General features: G+C 34.5%; 1 protein-coding gene across 1 annotated transcript in view; it reads right to left on the bottom strand.

The window, feature by feature from the left end:
- Positions 1 to 20,770, bottom strand: part of PIK3C2G (phosphatidylinositol-4-phosphate 3-kinase catalytic subunit type 2 gamma) — a 333,932-nt gene that overhangs the window by 189,003 nt on the left and 124,159 nt on the right. Inside the window, exons 16-17 of the mRNA XM_043561485.1 lie at positions 14,795 to 14,888; positions 10,690 to 10,784 (exon numbers count right to left, since the gene is read on the bottom strand). Of these exons, the coding sequence (XP_043417420.1) occupies positions 10,690 to 10,784; positions 14,795 to 14,888 (189 nt within the window). The remainder of the gene's footprint in view (positions 1 to 10,689; positions 10,785 to 14,794; positions 14,889 to 20,770) is intronic.

The following is a 20,770-nucleotide window of genomic DNA, read 5'->3' as shown; positions in this document are numbered from 1 at the left end:
GTTTATACAGTGACTTTTCTGCTCCCACTTCCACCCATTTCAGATTCTATTATTAAACTTTAATTTTAAATTTGAATTGGAACAAAACAAAGAAAGAACAGTGGTAGGAATGAGGAGTCAAATGTCAAGAATCCAAGATCTAAGTTCTATGTAATTATTAATTTGTGATACGACCTTGGGAACTGGGATTTTCGGATACTTCTTATGCTTTCTAATTGATTAAAGATATATATCCTTTGGATATACCAAATATATATTAAAGATCTTGATAAACATGATCTCAGTTTAAGTTAACAATAACTCTGTTAAGCATAATTACAGTTCTTTTACAGATTATTAAAAAGATCAGGAGGTTAAGTAATTTTTCTAAGGCTATACAGCTAATAGACACCTGAGTTGGAATTTCTACTCAAGTATGTTTCTCCCCCTGCCAAAAGCATTCTGCTTTTTATTGTTTTTTGATATACCCTTCATTATATTTAAGCAGGTGGAAGGTCATAGTATTTAGGGCACAGGGACAAATTTGGCTATTCTACTTAATAGCATTGTACACTTAGCCTTTTTAAGTACTAATTTATTCCTCTGAAAGATGGACATGTTGGAGGTGTTGAGAATCGGTGAAATAATATGAAAAAGTGACTAGCATAGTATCTAGCACTAACTATATTATTTCTACCTGTCATGATAGGAACACTGAAGACACAGAGTTAGATGGTTAGAATTCTTAGTGATACTTTATAAGTCACAGCCACATTAGAGTTGATAAACTTTAGTATTCTGGTCTTCATAGCATAGAAAGAACAGTAAAATATTCTAAAGATTATCCAAGTCACTATCTTATCCTCAATTCAATTCCTGAAGTTCCTTGGTCCTGGAAAGGGGTTCCCTGGACAATTAACACAACTATTTCCAAGAACAAATAATTGTGAAAGAATATGCTGAACTTGGGTTTATAACTCAAAGAGGATTTGAAAATCACTGAATGTAATGTTTAAAATTAACTTGTTGAGACAGCAGAGTTGAAAAATAGACTCTAATATCTGTGGTAATTGCCTAAAATAGCTAGGAAGCTTTAAAAAAACACGTTGCTTAAACCATGTTTATTAGCATTTGCTTATATTTTCTATCTCTTTCACAAAAGAGCCATAAATTATGTATATAATAGGAACTCAAATAGAGAATAGATGAATGAAATAGTAGATGAATGAAATAGATGAATCAGAGAATAGATGAATGAAAGAGTAGATGACTAACATAAAACTCTCTCTTTCCTCAATATACTCATGCACTTTCTTGCATCTGTTCAAATTACCCTCACAACATTTAGTTACTGAAGCTGTAGATTAAGTGTTGTGAGATTTCGGAATCATCAATCAATTTATGTTAGCAATTTATTGAGCAGCATCCTCTCTAAAAGTGATAGTAAATTTTACTAGGAATAAAATAATAAAAGTCCCACCATTTTGGTAAATTAATGACATTCATACCACCTTAGGAAACATAAGTACACAGTGCCCAATTTAAAAAGAAAGTGACATGTACATTAAGGTTCCTCCTTTTAACAATTTCAGATGACTAGACCTAAGCAACATATAATTATGTGGCATATCTGTCAAGAGTGGTTAGTGTTTCAGGCAGATTCTAGCAAAGACGAGCATTATTTGTGCAAGCTGTTCACTTGTCACTGGTCAAAAATGAATCATACATGTCAAAACAAAAGCAAGAATTCTAAGTTATTAAACGTGACAAGTATTTGATTAAAATATCCAAGTCTGGATTTTGTTGCACTAAAAGCAATACATGTGAAGTTCTTTAGACAAGGAAAAGCAAAGTAATTGTCTTTCTCTTGTAACAACAATACAAATGAGATAGAAAATAGAGTTAAAAGAAAAGCAAGAAAAACCTCCATTCAACCTTTCCAAAGAATGATCTTTTGATGAACAAACATAGAAAATAAAATAGAGCCTGAAAATAAAGGACGTACCCACCAGCTGATACAAACAAAACAACAGCAAAAAACTATCAATCTTCCCAGTCCAAAAAAAAAAAAAAAAAAAAAAAAGCAACTAACCAACCAACCAAAATAGGATAGGAACCAGCAAAAAGCAGAAACTGCTCTGTACTTCCCCAAAACGCATACAGTCTCAACATAGAAAATTATATTTTAAAAAGATAGTAAGTGGCTTTTTACTAAAGATTTCCCCATAAAACACTTCTTATCAAATCACTAGGTATAACTTTTTATTTTTAATCAGGGTTTCAAGAAACAGCATAGTTAAGTCAATATAAAGCACTTCACACTGTAGACCCAATCATTGGTTAACATGTGATAGCTCTTCAAAAACTCTTATTCCAAAGGATCATATTTATCTGTAAGTCATGTAACTCAACTTCCCCCAATTACAGAGAGCTAGGGAAGTTCATTTTTTTTAAAAAGAGCAAAAGTGATTATTAGAGTACCAATGGTCAACTTATACATTTAATATAATATGATTTTACTATAATATGACTCATTTAGTGTAATATGACATAATTATATGCTGTTTTAAGTACAGTAAGTAGTCAAGAAAAGTTAACCTGTAGGCAGTATAAATGTATGTGGCATAATAATTTTTAAATTCATTCAACAGTGTTTATTAAATACCAATTACATACGCTATGTGCAATGTTTGCTGTTAAGGATGGATGATTAAGGTAGGGTCTCACAATCAAGAAAGAGAACATAGGGTTTTATCTAAACGAAACCTAGTCTTCCCTTCATAACTGAAAAAGAATCAGATTTTGTTCACATATCAAAATCTTCAGGGAAGATGATGAGTTTAGAGGTATATTATAAATATTCTAAACCAATTAAGTCAGTTTACCTGCTTGCCATCTAATTAGGTGATTGGCTCAGGATAACATGTGACCCAATTCTGGCAAATCTTAAAGGAACTCAACTCTGCTATGAAGTTTATAAGAAAATTTCTTTTATTGAGGAAGAATCGGCCCCTTTTCTTTTGCTACATGGTGTCACCTGTGGCAGTCTCCTTGTAACCATGATCTGGACTAAAAACAAGTAAACACATTGGAAATGAGAAACAAAAATATGCAAAGAAACTGGGTTTATGATAAAATTGGTTAGCTGCTGCAATAAAAAAAACTCTGGAACCACTCAACTAATGAACTTCTTGTTATATGAGATAATTAATTTTTCATATTGTTAAAGCCAGTTAAATCAGCATTTTCTGTTACTTGCAGCCCAAAATATTTTAAAGAAAAGGTAAATGGTGAAGTAAGCAAAATATATAATATGCTAAGAACTATATCGGTAGTGGGTACAAGGGCTGAGACATCCTCAAAGAGGATAAAAAGTTGAGCTGAGTCCTAAAGGACTCTGTGTAACAACAGGACAACTGCATTTCAAGAAGAGAGAAATGCCATGTATAAAGCAATCAAGGCATGAAAGATCTCTGAAAATTTGAGTAACAACTTGGGAATAGAGAAGTCTATGTTTGGATGTAGAAAGCCATACAAAATGGGGGTGGAAAGTAGGCAGAGTAGAAATTATGAAAAGGTATTTCAAGGTCATATTTAATTGGAATTACAGAATTATGCTAGCTATCTGTGTGTTACCCTGGAACGATACCCTACTTTATGAGTTCTGGACCAAATTGTATTACATAGAGATTATACCAAGAGCCATGTGGAGTATGGATGGGCTGGAGATAGATAAGAACAGGAGGAGAGGGAGGAGGAGGGGAGGAGGAGGAGGAGTAGAAAGAGAAGGAGAAGAAGGAGAAGGGAAGGAAGAGGAGGAGGAAGAGGAAGAAGAAGAAGAAGAAGAAGAAGAAGAAGAAGAAGAAGAAGAAGGAGGAGGAGAAGGAGAGGAGGAGGAGGAGGAGGAGGAGGAGGAGGAGGAGGAGGAAAAAAACAAACAAAAATTAGAAGGCCTTCTACTTGCAATAGTCCAAGTAGGTAATACTGGACTTGATCTTGGTAAAAAGGCTTGAGCTAAGGTGCTAGGCATAGAAATGAAAAAGAGACAAATTTAAGACATTGTTAGGAGAAGCAATAGTTAGGTCTTAAGGACTAATTAAATGAGGAAGGTGATTGGATAATTTTTCTGTGTTGGATATCTTGGTAGTGGCTGTTAACCAGGATACTGAATACAAAAAACGAGGTTTGGGCACAGTGTGGGCAAGGATTGAAAAAGAAAGGGAGCATAGGGATATTTAATTCAGTTTTGGACCTCTTGGGCTGAGACACCAGTTACCCAGCATAGCTACATAAAAAACTTAATAATGATCTATCTAGATAAAATGGTTTAAAAATATACCCATATGTTAAGTCAACTTGGAAATACAGAATTGTTGGACAAAAGACATTTTTAGAGGATGTCTGCCAAAATGATGATTCTTAATCAGGTAGTTAGGCAATAGTCTTTTTTGTCTGTTGAGATTAATCTTAGTTTTTGAAAAGAAAGCCAATTAATATATATGAGGGTGCATACTGGTTTTCCTTCCATGTCCTCTTTCTCTTGGCCAGATTTCTTGATGGCCAAATTTCTGGAGTCATCCACATTGTTTCACCTCCATGGCAGACAATGCTGTGGGTTTACCAGATCAAGCAGCATTTTGCTTCTGTACATAGCTAGATACTTGGTCCACTTTCTTATATTCTCTTGCATGTAGGTAGAGCCTTGTTACTGATTTTGGCCTATGAAATGTAGGCAAAAGTGGCATGCCTCTAGACCTGGCATCTGAAAATACTTTTGATATGATGCTCTGGTTTTCTCTCTTTTTTAAAAACTCTGGATATAGGTACAGGGAATCTGAGTGAGAACTCCAAACCCAGGGGACAACTGAACCAGAAGATGGAAGCCCGGCAAGTACTATCAATGTGCTACTACATTCCCATTCTGTTACCAGTCCAGATCTTTCTCCTGCTTTTTAGGCTTCTATGTCTAATTGCTTACTGGGTTTTTTACTTAGAAGGAAACTAAAGATGAATTTTACTTACATTTTATTATTGCCAAGTTCTGGACTGGAGCATGGGAATTTATTTTCTAACTCATTTAACTTGATGAAATGGGATGATTTGAATTGCATTAGCATATTGCTGGTTGCTTAAGTAAATAGTGTTTTTGAAAAAACTGAGTCTTGGTTTTTTATAATATAAAGTCTTGCTTTTATATAGTATGTATTAAACAATAAGTACAAACTGAGACTAAGAAAATTACTCAGAAATTGTTTTCTTATCACTCATGGCTTCATAGTAAAACTAAGAGAACAGATTTAATGTTTTAGGTATGAATCAGGAACCACATAAGAAAAATTCTGCGAAAAACCTACTGTTTCCTTCAAAACTCCTTCAAGTATACAGTGTTTTTGGAGCTTACTACACACACTTATTAATTAATATTATAATTGATAGTACTTGTGAGTCATGCTCATACGTAAAACTTCTGAGTATTAGATATAGAGATCTCAATTTACTATATTGTTTTCTTTTCAGTTTTGCTTTAAAGTTAAGGAAAAGCCACTACTTTAGTATTTTAATGAGTACCTAATTATGGATAGAAAGACAAACAAACATTTTATGAATTCTTTGAGTTGTACTTTCTTTGGAAGTAGATATTGAATTGCCAAGAGACCTGAATTGGGTATTAGATGTCATTAAAAAAAGATATTTTAATCTCAATTCTTTAGCTAGCTAGATGATTGTAATTGGAAGAATCACTTGTTGAAATCCTTTACTGGGTAAAAAAAAAGTGCTATAGCAGTTGATTTCTAAGGCTCCATTCGACTCCCAAATCCTATAACTCTATGAATATTTATTAGTCTATTTATTTTGGAAGCCAAATTCAAATATTATTAAAAGACAAAGACAATTACTAAACAGAATGCCTTTTTGTTGACCATATATTTTGTTAGCTAAATTAAGGCTGCAGTCTGATTGGGAAACAGTGAAAATTAAGCAGCATAGTGTTGTTTTTCAAGGACTTGCCCCAAATCTTTAGCATTAACAATGACAGAGGAAGACTGATATTATTATAGGGACACCAGATTACTATCTAAGGAAGCAGTGATACAATGGCAGTGTCTATTCTACTGAAAATTATTGGAGAGTGGGTTAGAAAGTTCAGTTCCCAAAGGCCAGATCTGGTCTAAGTTACAACATTTGAGGTCAGTATGTATGCACAAAATGTTCATTTTTATAGCTCTTGACTTTTTAAAAAAAACAAAATAGAAGAATTTGAAGGGGAAATAATTTAAACTATGGATAAATTTAAGGTTGACCTTTATTCCTGGCTATTGTATTCATTTGAGATAGAACTTTGTTTAAGATTCTAAAATTCTATTTTCATATGTATTTAATTAAAAAAAATAACAAATGGGGCACCTGGTGGCTCAGTTGGTTCAGTGTCCAACTTCGGCTTACATCATGATCTCGCCATTCCAGAGTTCAAACATCGCATCGGGCTCTGTGCCAACAGCTCAGAGCCTGGAGCCTGTTTCAGATTCTGTGTCTCCCTTTCATTCTCTCTCCCTCCCCCGCTTGTGCTCTCTCTCTCTCTCAATAATAAACATTAAAATAATAATAATAATAACACAAATGATAAGATAATTAATTTAAAATTACATTCTGTTTTTAAAATCTTTTTATTTAAAGAACTATATAAGACTTAACATAAAATAGAAATAAAACAGAAAAAAAAACCCAGCTGTTCCTTTATTGTGCCTTAACTAGAAAATTATGCTAATGCATTTTACCGATTATAACATAAAACGTAAACTTTCTTAAAAATATCCATCACTTTTTTTCAGGTTGGTTGAGGTAAAGAATAGCTATTGTTAGCTTAGCAAATTGCTTTATTGGAGAGATTTTATCCTGTGTATACTTTTCTGAGAACAATACATGAAAGACGATTATAAGAGATCAATATTAAACGACAGCAAGCCATATCTCTACCTTATAAAAAAAAGTAAAGCAATAATTTATTATTCATTACATTGTAAAAGTAAAAGGTGAATTAGTAGTAATGTAATGATCCTAGAAGGTAAAGGACTGAGGCTTTAAAACCTTCTATTGATTCTGTATTATGCATGCTCTATTACGCTGTGATAACTCCGTAAAGTACAGCTCTTTACTCTTTCTTCAGGGAGTGTTTCAGATACCAAAGTAGAGAGCACTTACCTCCTTTGTGTATACATTTGTATGCCTGTATCGATATTTAACTCTGACAGAATGGGAGTGCACATTTAGGCTTTTTTATTTACTTGATGGCCAGCCCTGTCTCTCTACCTTGTCGTTACATTTTGGATGGATTACTGTAAGGTGGACAGAATTTGTTGTCAGTTCTCTCCTTCTAGTTTCTTCCCACCACATAGCCTGTGAGCTTGTCTAGGCAAGGACTGTTCTGTTTTATCCTTAATAGTTCAACGGTGTCTAGTATCTCAATGTTTGTCACATAAATGAACAAATGCTAACCTAATTCATCACAAGCACTATGATCTGAACATATATACACATATATACATACACATTAGAAGAAAACTTCTGGGAGGGAACAATACTTAACCTAAAGGAATGACTCACTAATGATAAAATTTCAGGTATCAGGTGTGATATATTTAGGAGAAGGGGTGAGAGGGACATGTGTGACTTCAAATCACATGATGCAACATGTCCACATTATTTTGCTTTATTTAGAGTATTTCCTCCTTTGAGAAATTACCCCAAAATTCTAGAGGAGAAAAGTTTAGGACTGAGTGTTTAGAAAATGAATGGGCAGATTTTGCATCATCTCAATCTTATGAGTGGCAGATTAAAGCTCATAGGATTTGATCCTTCAATGCCGTTGCTGTCTTGGGAACCCCTTGTGGTGCCAGAAATACCATTGTCTTAAGTCATTCAGGACCAGCAGACACTGCTGAAACAACTTGTTCTTTGAGCCCTAATTCGTGACTTCCGCTCACACTCTCCCTTCAATCCACTCTTGACTTTGCTAGTGATAGGCATCAATCCCCTGAAATTGCCCTAGCCTTCCTTGCCAGCTCTGGTTTGACATCAAGTCTGACTGACTGCTCAAGCAGCCCTCTTCTGCCCCCTTCTGTCACAAGTCTGCATGTGCACAGCTGGACCCAGGCAAGTTAATCCCATTCATTCATTCAATAATAATTTATTGAATATTTTCAAACACCACATACCATACTAGCAAAAATTAGTATTAGTACTGTATAGAAACAAAATTGCTTCACTTAGAGTTTGAAAATGGGAGCTTCACCTCAGGCTTTCCCTATACTTTGAAGGGAACACTTTCAGATTTTTGTAACATGTGACTTAAGTAAGAATTTATAAAGGATCCATGTTATAAAATGGTTCCCCACCACACAGATTTTGATTCAAACTGGTTCTCTCTCGGGGCTTATTCAGTCAGACTTAAGAGTATGAAAGATGGCAGCATTGCTGCACAATTTACAACAGATCCTATAGCATACTGAGTCTCTAATTAAAAAACAAAAACAACATATATTTTAAAATCTTTACCTTAAACAGAGAAATGCTCATCTTAGGTCAGGTGATAGAGCTATGTAAGAGATATGGAGTTACAGGGCTTGGTAAACAATTGGACATGTTAGTGAGGAACAGGGAAGATCCAAGCTCTGGGTGAGCAGGGCAAGATGTTGAGTTCCATGTTGAACATGCTGAATCTGAGGAAGTGAGAGCTCATCCAAGTGAAAAATAAAATCATTAAATTGTATGGATTTATTTGTTTAAGTGTATCATGGAGGGTCTGAGCTGCATCTTTAACATTTTAACTCAAACATTCTATATACAAATACTCCCTAAGCTTGATGCTAGGTGAAAGGTATTTTTTTAAACTCCAGGCCATGTTTTAAATATGATTAATATTATTTCATGCTTAGGATATTTTTCCTGATACTTTTTAAATTTAAGGTTTAAAAGGATGTAGGGATTTTAAAATCTCTCTCCTTGTTTTCATTTTCCTCTTCCCATATTCTTACAAATTAAGCACTCAAGAACAAACATTTCATTTGTAATTTATATTCTTTTCTATTCCTTCTATATTACTCTCTTTTTGAATCAGTGAGAGGTGAAATGGGCTTTGTTTTTTTTTCTTTCTTTTCTTCATTAGGGTGAGAATTATACAGAGAAAGACCTTCCTCGCAATTCTTTGGAAAGAGTGACATAATTAAATTTATTGTGAACTTCCAAGTATGACACTGATTTACAACTTTGTTTGCATTCACTGTTGCCTTTCAAATGACTCCAACTTTCATGCTACTTTAGCAAATGAAGGACTTACTTTGGGGGCACATGTATTACAACAATCATTACTCTAGTAGAGAAGTCCTTAATATTTTATTCTACTTTTTAAAGATATCTTTTTGAATTATATTTTATATACATATTATATTTTGGTTCAAATATTTAAATCAAGATCATTATCAGGTCATGTCACTTTTTAACATGCTTTAATTTTCATAAACACATGTCAAAAAAAGTGAAAAGCACAAAAAATAAGTGAAGTTTTAAAGGAAATAACCACTGAGTTTGACTGAGTTCTAGTTTTACTATGAGAGCAGAAGACCACCAAGTGTATCTACTTAACTTCCCCTAGCTAGGTAGCAGCTGATTGAAAACCTGAGGAGCGTAAGACTTCATTTAGAGCTTGATCTAAGAGTCTATTCAGTGACTGGCCCAGTGCTGGTCATGTGTGTGATGCCTCACTATACTGACATAGTAGAGGAAAATGTTCTGCTTTTTATATTAGGTATTTAAAATAAAAATGAACATCAGAATAAACACTGGTGGTTGATAGTTTCTTGTACCTCTACTTTGCTATGAAATGCTTGAGTTATTTTCATGGGAAGAGTGGTGTCAATATGGGTAACATTCCTCGAAGCAGAAAAACATACTCAAAAGTTAGACTTTTTTTCTACTAATTAAAGTTCTTCACTAGCAATTGAAGCTAGTAAATGATGCCTGCCATACATATGTGAGGACAAAAGATAGGTCTATTTAATTTGTGGATCATTGATATTTGTAATTAAAAGTTTTACCATGAAGGTGAGTCCACAAGTTTAGTAATAAAAGTAGGAAGTATGGCATCCAATGAACATCGTGTTCAATAGGATCAACAATAGGTGATAATGGAAGAAGATAATAGAGGATAATATCTCTTAAGTTTTATTTCTCCACTAACAACATTCAAAATTTATGTTTGGAGAAAAGTTGAGTACCCTAGGGATTTGCAACACCAAGTATATGTTAGCCTTCACTATTTACCACTGAATTGTACAAAAATTACTTTTAAAGCACACATTCTTCCCAAACATCCACTATCTCATAAGTAGATTTTATACTGAAATCTTCAATGAATAGATATGACCACAAATAGCATAGGTGATTTAAAACTACAGGAAAGCTATCATCCAGATTTAAAATTCTGATTGGATGTAAACATAAGCAACTGTACAAAGGGGAGAATTTGAAGACAATGACAGTTAAATTATACTCATAAATAAAAATAACCTTGACAAACACTCAACTTTGGCAGAGTTTTAAGTAGAGGTTTATATCAATGACAAGGGAAGAAATCTTCCACTTCTTCCAAAGCTCTATGGAGAGAACTTGACAATTAAAAAAAAAGTCATCTTGTCCTTTTTTAGTTAATCTTACCAGTAAAGACGATGGGCAATCTGGATGCTTTGCAATGAACGGTGCAATAGGAGTTGTACTAGAGGACTTTCAAGGTTCCATTCAAACTTGGCAGCCTGAAGTAAGAGATATAATTACTTACTTCTCTTCTCAGTAGCAAAATTATAGCAGACTACAAAGGGACTTAAGAGGCTTAAGAAAAGACAAGGGGAAACAGCATAAACATCTTAACAAAATGTTAATATCATATTTGATAACCTTATTAACTGGTGTATAATAACATAAAACACACATCACACAATTTGGATTTGTGTAGTCTCTTTCTTATTTATGCTTTAGTATCACAGGATAATAAATAGAACAGATGGTTGATGGAGTTCAACCATGCCTACGAGAATCCTGGAGCCCACAAAAGTAAATAATATCATGATTAGTGTCCTAGATATAAAAATGTCACTATTAAACAATAGATATTTGTCTGCTTTGGGGAATGAAATTAATCCATATTCAAAGCCTTAGCTGAAATCACCAATTGATATGTCAGTATTAACCTGCAGAACTTGACACGTTACTTAGAGGTTTCAAAGCTGATTGTTGCCACCCTAAGCCACCCATCCCCCAATCCTTTCCCTCATCTCCACTCTGAACAGCTCTTTAGGAGTTTCTAGGATACCCAACCTGGTGGAAAATACAGACAGCAATGGCAGCCCCTACTATCCTGTGGACCTAATTCAGACTTCCACCTGTACTCTGCAGGGACCTCACTATCAGCATGCAGTACAGTACCTGGGCCCCATCATCATCCTAGAAATTCAAATATGTTGTGAAAGTGAAAACCAGGCTCTCTTGGTAAAAGTTTCCATCCCTGCTTAAGAAGCAAGGCTTCTATCTTTAGCTGCTCAATAGCCATTTAAGTCACACACACACACAGACACTCATACACAGAATTTAAGCCAGATTACATACTATAGTGCAGAATTTAAGCCAGGTCCTATACTATAGGACAGACAACAGATAAAAGTGGGCACAACATGCATTCAGATACACACCGGAAGAAATACCTCAATATGCTGACCATACTCAAGGATGAGAAAGTTTATAAATTCCTAAGGTATAAGAGTGCCAAAGATGATTTCAGCAAATTTGCATAAACTCTTGATGCTGTCTGAATGTATAAAGATCATAATGTATGTTGTCTTAAACTGAAGCTATGGCTTTCTTTCACTTGCTAATACTGGGCTGACTAGGTCATAAATTGTGTTTATGACCTAATCGTATATCATATAAGCACATAAGCAAGAGAGGTGTCTTGGAATTTACTTCCATGCTTTTCTTTTTAGATTTCCCCATTATTTCTTCTTGATGCAATAACTACTTGTTGCTCTTAAATTGCTTCATTGTTTCTAAACTATAAAGCATCACTCTGTGTACTGATACAATTTTTCCCCTAAATGCTACCTCACCATCTAGGAGGGAGGCAGGCAATATTTCTGGTGCACACTGCATTATTATGAAATGTTCTTGGAACCTACCCACATGGTGTTGACCTGTGGTTTGCAGTAACTTCTGGGTCTGTGTCTTAATTGCTTTCTGTCTATGAACAATATGTCCTGTTTTTGTTATGGTCTTACAGTTTTATCTTATTGCTTTAATATATCCTGCATAATGCTAACAAGATAATACATAAAATAACACACTTCAAGAAAATAACGAATGGGGTAGAATTTTTTGTTTCAAAAGTTTTTATGTTTTTGAATTTTTTTTTAATGTTTATTTATTCTTGAGACAGAGGGAGACAGAGTGTGAACAGGGGAGGGGCAGAGAGAGAGGGAGACTGAATCCAAACAGGCTCCAGGCTCCGAGCTGTCAGCACAGAGCCCTATGCGGGGCTCAAATTCATGAACCATGAGATCATGACCTGAGCTGAAGTCAGATGCTTAACCAACTGAGCCACCCAGGTGCCCAAGAGTTTTTATGTTTTTAAACTTTTGAAGGCAGGAGAGAACGTGGAAGTTTAATGGCAAATTCTATAATAAATGTTTTGAAAATTCTTCCTAATTTTATTTTTCTAGCCATTTCTTTCCACCTCAAATCATTTTATAAATTTCACTTTTTTTCAAACATTTATTTACTTTTGGGAGAGTGCAAGTGGGGGTGGGGCAGAAAAGGGGACAGAGGATGGGAAGCTAGCTCTACAATGACAGGAAGTGGGCTCTTCGATGACAGGCTGACAGCAGCGAGCCGGATGTGGGGCTCAAACTCACAAACTGCGGGATAATGCCCTGAGCTGAAGTTGGATGCTCAACTGACTGAGCTACCCGGGTGCCCCTATAATCTTCATTTTTATTTTTTTATTTTTATTATTTTTTTTTCATTTTTGTAAGTTTTTACTTATGTATGTATGTATGTATGTACGTATGTATGTATTTATTTATTGAGAGAGAGAGAGAGAGAGACAGAGACAGAGACAGAGAGAGAAGAGAGAGCACAAGCAGGGGAGGAACAGAGAGCAAAGAGGAGAGAATAATCCCCAGCAGGTTCCACACACTACAGAGCCTGATGCGGGGCTCGAACCCATGAACTGTGAGATCATGACCTGAGTCGAAGTCAGACACTTAACCAATGTGCCCCTATAATCTTCATTTTTAATTAGAGAGTAACTCAGTGCTTCCTAATTGTACTTCTGCGCATTTGCTGTTGGATTCTGTGTGCACCTTGTCTTATGAATTTAGACTTGCGGGTTTATGGCTCTCAGCAATATTCCTGATGCCAAGTGTATTGATTCAGAGTGTCATTTCAAAAAATTTTGTAAAAGGTTATTTTATTTTATTTTTTTGATTAGGGTAAGATAGAGCATGTTGCCCATACTCATGAGGCATGAGATGAATAGTGTTCCTACAAGTTAGATTAATTTTTATTTTCACCACACTATCCTGGTAAGTATAGAAAAATCACAACTATGAGGATTGTTAGAAGTAACTCTACGGTACAACTATTTCTAAACCAGCTCTCTCCCTAGGAGTCCTTCAGAGGAGTATATATTCCATGTGCAAAGCAATATGGTATTCAAGTCACTGATAGAGGTTTTCCCTATTACTTTCAAAGTTTTCTGTCCTAAATGTTCAGAAGCTGAGGCACTTGGCATTTAAAATAGCTTGCAATTACAACCAGACCTTTCAGATAAGAACACATCTGAGTTACAAAAATGAAACAAAAATGAAAAACATCAAGACCATTATATTTGAACTACCTATTCAGCCCTTATTTCATAGTCAACTTGGAAAAAAAATATTCTCTGTAGTTTGGGTATTACATGGTCATTTGTAAGATGTATAGTTGTTTATAGTTCAAAATATTCAGATTAAATCAGTCTTTGCTCATATTTCTATATAAATTTATATTATTTTCTAAAATTACTCCAACATTGTGATATTTAATGTTGTGGCTAAAATGCAGTATCTGTTGGCAGAATTAGAGTATTATCTTATTAAACTACTTTTATAGGTTCATAATCAATATTAGAACATCCTAAGGCAAAGGCAAGAAGCACATATGTTATGAGTAAAAGACTGTTTTTCACATAACATTTATTTGATTAATTTTTAATTGTTCTACATAGATGAAAAGATTTCATCACCAGCATTTCTACCCCCCCCTTCCAGTTCTAATTAATAAATGAAGTTATTTTTTAAAAAATTTCTTTTTTGGATTTTATATACCTTTTTTGTAACTACCAATTTGGGCTAAAGAATTTCTATGTTACCCATGTTGACACATGAGCTATATTTAGCTCCTGGCTTGCCAAATTACAATATCACTTTTATGTCGTCTGTTGTGGAAACTTTTTAAAATTTTTTTTAAATGTTTTTTCCTTTTTTGAGAGGGAGACAGAGCGTGAGCGGGGGAAGGGCAGAGAGAGAAGGAGACACAGAATCTGAAGGAGGCTCCAGGCTCTGAGCTGTCAGCACAGAGCCCGATGCGGGGCTCGAACTCACGAACCATGAGATCATGACCTGAGCCGAAGTCAGGCACTTAACCAACTGAGCCATCCAGGTGTCCTGGAAACTCTTTTTAAAAAATTATTGGTTAAAATCCTGGAATCCTTTGGCAACTCTGTGGTTCTTACCTGAACTAGCTGTGGGAGATAGTCCAGTAGTTCATCATTCAAGAGGTTGTCTAATTGTTGAACTGCCACTTTACGAATTTCTTGATCTGGAAAACTAATACAAAGTATATATATCTATTAAGCTATTAATGGTGTGGAATAATCCATGGGAAATGTCAGGGAGAAGAGAGAATGAATTCCACCCCCAGCACGTAAGATAAAATAATAATCTCACAATCAATTAAGATGATAATTAGCACCAAATTATTTCTCCACATTCTCTACTCTCATATGAACTGAAGTAAAATGCCCTTTCAACTAGATTTCCTTGGAAACTTGGGTTTAAGTCAGAATTGTTAGCTTTCTCGTCTATAAAGGATTGTAGGATAGCTAAAATCGTGAAACTCTTGGCCGTACATTTTGCTAAGAAAAGTATTACCAGTTGGAGACCTGATAGCTTATATAATTAAAACTGGGATATAATATATTTAAATGAGTTTTGACTAGGTCATAACGAAAAACCAGAAATCTAAAGTACCTTACAATAAATAAACAACAATAATTTAATAAGACTAAATATTACTAGAATATGAAGTTCTTGAGGGTAACTGCCTTATTCAATTTTGGACTTCATATGTCTGTTGTAAGATTAAGCACCCATTAGACACTTAATAAATGTTTGTTACTGAACTAAATTTATGAAAGTATTTAGCATTTGAAAATCTATTCCAGAAAACAATTAATCCTCAGATGGGCTCCTTAGACTGCCATCAATCAGAAGAATTAGATTCAATTATCTCCAAGCTCCTGGGAAGTGCCTAGAGATAACTTTTGGCATCATACTGTTTTGACGTGATTTTGACATACTGCTTTGACATGATTAGATATAACTGGGGCTTTGGTGAGAAAAATTAATTTTAAATAAATATGTTTTCAGAAAAAAATCAATATGCATAATTTAAAACTTGAAGGAACGGGGCACCTGGGTGGCTCAGTCGGTTGGGCGTCCGACTTCAGCTCAGGTCATGATCTCACGGTTTGTGAGTCCAAGCCCTGCGTCGGGCTCTGTGCCAACAACTCAGAGCCTGGAGCCTGCTTCCGATTCTGTGTCTCCCTCTCTCTCTGCCCCTCCCCTGCTCATGCTCTGTCTCTCTCTGTCTCAAAACTAAATAAAAACATAAAAAATAAAAATAAAAAAAATAAAAAATAAAACTTGAAGGAACTACTTACAGTAACTGATTGAAAAAACAAGTACATAAATAAATAAACAAAAGCCAAAAATCTTTTTGTATGGAAACAAACTGAATGCTTTCAACCAATCAGGAGAGAGTTCTGAAGATTGGCTCCCAATACTATGGAGATCAGGAAACTTTTAAAGTCTATAAAGTCCAGTCTCTTTTCAGCATATTAGGTTACCGAAGGGTGAAATGAATACTATGCAGCCACAGTGTCAAGAAAAAAATTGGTATTACTTAATATCTCTCAACTGTCCTTGATAGCAGCTTGAAATGTAATGCATAAATGTAATGTTTTACATAGTTTTTCTTAAGTTAAACTGAGCATTTTAATTGCAACAAAAATTTCACTTCCAAGGTTAGTCACTCAAAACCCTTATTTCTGACCTGCAAATATTTTTCCTATAATTTTCTCCCTTTGAGCAATCTAGCAGTAAGACCTAGTAAGAACTGTAGTCCAGACACATCTTCTGAAGTACTGCTAAGGTCAGAAGATCCCACCATAACATCAAGTGCAGGCGAAGAGCAGAAAGGGTGCAATAAAAATGCAAAGCTAGAAGAAGGTCAGCTTGTTTTAGCACACTTACACTACTTTCTCCTAACTAAATGTGATTGATTCAAATTTATTGCTCTCAATTACTAAGCCGTTTGTCTGAAGCTTGTAGACATCAAGGTCAGTTTGAGGACAGTTTGAAGTCTTAGAGGAAAGAGTTACTTGGAACATTTTGCTGCCTAAGTGATGACTTAAGTCAGATACTAGTCACCCATGCTTTCTTTTGTGTGTATTTTATATTATTGGTACGAATGAAAACAGAAATAAAGAAACAAACATCACAATGAAACAAAATTATTTGGTGAACACTATACCTCTAACTGTGTATTTATTTCCATATACTGGAATATAAACTCCATGAAAGCAGAAAATTTTTGCCTGTTTCGTTCATGGAGGTGTCCCAAATGCCTCCAGACTGGTGAACATCCTGTACATATTTTTTTTTTTTTGAAGAATGTTTAAACTGAATTATCTTTCCAACTAAAACATCTCTGCTGCTAGACTTTTCTATCATGGTTTGTGTTATTATCTTTCTCCAATCATGTAGATCTAAAATTTCGAGTCATGTTTTCCCCTCTTTTGCCCTCTTCATCGAATTTCCCCCCCTTTCCCATCTGGCAAAATTCAACTGATCTCTGAAGTCAAAACTCAAGGGCTGATTTACCTGGAAAGCTGTTTCAGCTACTTTGTAGCCTCCTGTAGAGTTTATCACACTCTTCTCAGTGGGATTCTATATTATGTACTTGGTTGAGGGCAGGCTCATTCATTATAAATCCCTGATACAAGCACAGTTGAATAATAAGCTCCTAGTAGTCTCTTATCTTTATATCTAATCAGTTGCCAAGTTCAGTGGACTTTTCTATCCTAATGGCTCTAGCATTACGCCTGTTTTTAGTTTCTTCTGCATCTAGCTAGTCTAGGCCATAATTATCCCATGCTGGTATTAATATTTTTCATAGTAATACCTTAAAAATTTCCCTAAATTATTTCTTTTTAAAATATCCTTTTCTTTTGGGGACAGCACAAGCAGGGGAGGGGCAGAGAGAGGGGGATAGAGGATCAGAAGCAGGCTCTGCGCTGACAGGCTGACAGCAATGAGCCTGAGACAGATGTGGGGCTCACAAACTCACAAACTCACAAACTGCCAGATCATGACCTGAACCCAAGTTGGATGCTCAACCGACTGAGCCACCCAGGTGCCTCCTCCCTAAATTATTTCTAAATTCACTTGTTATAAAACTTTAAATGGTTTTCTATTTCCAACGGGCCTCTCTTAGGTCCATACTGCTTATCTAGATAGCCAAGGCTAGCCAAACATGAGATTTTTCTCCTACTGTAATACTGAATAAACTGCTCTGGCTGACTCACTGATTATTTTTATTCTGAAAATGTCATGTGCATTCTCACCTTTGTGAGCACTGTAACCCCCACGTGGAACAGCTTCTCTTCTCAGAGTTTGAGTTCTCCTTCAAAATGTGGTCAAATGCTTTTAAAGGTTACTACCCCAATGTTTACTAATCACTTCTCTGAACTCTAAGGTCATTGACTGGCTGACTCCATTGGGCAATTAGGATATGCTAGTGTTTATTAGAATTTATCATTTTTATATATGTGCCATCATTCTCAACTAGTGAATAAATCAACTGAAGATAAGAATTGTTCTATACTCTCTTTTTAATTCTTAGGATTTAGCACCATGCTCCATACGTGTTGGGTCATTAATAAAAATGCACTGATTGTGATGATAATAATGAGAAAAATCATACTATTGAGCCCATTTATCTTGCTGTTCTCTGAAATAATTTACATTGGTAGCAATAGATTTAACTCAAAAATACCACTTATACAAGTTCCAGGGGTGTTTTAATTTGTTTTCTCTCAGTCAAAAGAGTGAGAAAAAAACAAATCTGAAGGTAATAAAGAAGAAGGATGTATTTTTTTTTCAGACTTTTTCAGGAATAGAACAAACCCTAGCAACATCTATACACTCAAAAAGAAAAATTATATATTTGTATTAATATGTAAAAATGCTGGAAAGAACATTTTTACACATTAATGGAAAGGAATGGATCTTTTTATTCACTACTGTTGCATTTAGTTTAGAAAGAAATTGGAGGAGAAATTGCTAAGAAGCTAACCACATGACATCCCGAGATGTGACTAAGGCCAAACAACAGTAAAGCATATCCAAATATAACTTTCATTTGCTTATTTTAGGAAGAGTTGGCCACATTAAAAGAGATGTTGGCAGTGTTAGTGGAGCTCCTGGGAAATGTGCCCCTTCATACATTGCTGGCAGTATATAGCAGAATGTATTAAAAAATTTTTTTAATGTGATTATTCCTTGATCTAACTATTTACTTTTGAGAATTTATCCTAAAAAAATAATCAGAGCTATGTATAAGGATATGTGCAATTGGAAATAACACAAATGTTATTAATAAAATAAAAAGTTAACTAAGCTATGACCATATGGTAGAATATATGTAGTCTAAAAATATTCAAAGAATACTTAATGATATGAAAATATTATGAAAAATGTATGCAGTATAATACCAGCATGTACATAAAAGTGTGCATATTTCTCCATAGGCTTGACAAAAAGATGAGAGAAATAAAAAAATTAATACCAAATACCTGAATATTAATACTAAATTTCACAGATGACTTTAGTTTTCTTTTTTTAGCTTATTTTTTTTAAGTTTTTCAAACTTTACGTAAAGTTACATTGGTTACTAAAATATAAGGATTTTTAAAAATTAAGGCTCACTTAAATAATTATGAATATATTTGAATAAGTACAATTTCATTATCAGTACTAGAAAAAAGCTCAAAATCATATGTCCCTTTAAGAGTAAACACCATTGTGTAAAAGAACAAGTATATTTTTTGTGCTGATTTAAAATTTTCTTTAGTATAATAGGTCCAAACAGGGATCTCTGCCTCTACAGAATTTATGCTTGATACCTTTTCAGGGCCCTGAACTCAGGCAAAGATCAATGGATAAATATGTTCCACAAATCTTGGCATTTCTTGCCTGTGATGTTGTCTGAAATTGTTTAAACATTCTCATGGGATATAGTTATTGGCATTTCATGCTCAGTAACACATTCCTCAATGAGGTGAGGGCTACCCATATTTTCTGACTGTCATGTGATATTTACAGACTGAAATGTCACATGTGACAGAAGAACTACAACTTATTTTGAATTTTCCACAAGCCAGGCTATTGTACTTTCCAATGACCGGATTTGCTTGAAAAGTATACATAATGCCTGCCAATAATAAAGCAGGGTCGACTCTCCAGTGATTCTGCTAACCTTGGGACTACTAATTACTTGAGGCACGGATATGATACCTTGAGTCTGGGGAAGAAACAAAAGTATCATTAGAAGATTCATCAGGCTGATATTAACTAGGTCCTTATTTATTTAAATTTGTAAGAAACTTGCTTATATTCATACAGAAAATAGACCATTTACAATGTAATAAATGGTGATCTATCAGATTTGAGATATTAAAAAGATACAAGGTCAGTAAAATTCTATTACTTGCTGGAGAGGAGATCATGTAAAGTGAAAGGAATTTTCATTTATTATGAATTTTTAAAATTAGGTGTAACAGGAATTCATGTGAAGTAATCGCCTCTTTAAGGTTATTCATCATTTTTTAATTGTTCATTTAAGTAACTTTAGGTTACTTAATTTACTTTCCAAGCATGTCTGAATAGGGGAGCAAAACCAATTTTGATCAAAAGCAAAACATCAGACTGGCTTACTATTCAGTTTTATATGAGTTTCATGAGCAGTGATTCTATCTATTCAGTGTTTAGTTTCCTCTAAATTGAGCTAACAATTGAGCCTCTGCCTTCTGTAAAAGGACATAATACCACAGCTAAGATAAATATAACTCTGTACAATAATTGTTAAGGAAGCATTTAAAAATTGCACATGGCCCATTGTCCAATGAGTTCATTTAAACACAAAGAAAAAAAATACTCCTTGAAGACTAGGATTATAAAAGTTAATAAAAGGAATCTAAGACATGGTTAAAAACTCAAAGGTGAAAAAATTAGGTAAAATGCAAGCAACTTCAAGATAAATATTTTCAAAGGAACTTTAGGGAAATATCAAATCTGTATTTTGCCAACAGTGTAAACACAAGGTTTATAGTCAAGCAGAGGATTAAGTTAGCAGGGTAATCCTTATG

Source organism: Prionailurus bengalensis, chromosome B4 (genome assembly GCF_016509475.1).
Source record: "Prionailurus bengalensis isolate Pbe53 chromosome B4, Fcat_Pben_1.1_paternal_pri, whole genome shotgun sequence".
NCBI classification, from domain to species: domain Eukaryota; kingdom Metazoa; phylum Chordata; class Mammalia; order Carnivora; family Felidae; genus Prionailurus; species Prionailurus bengalensis.
This window is presented reverse-complemented; position numbering and strand designations above follow the sequence as displayed.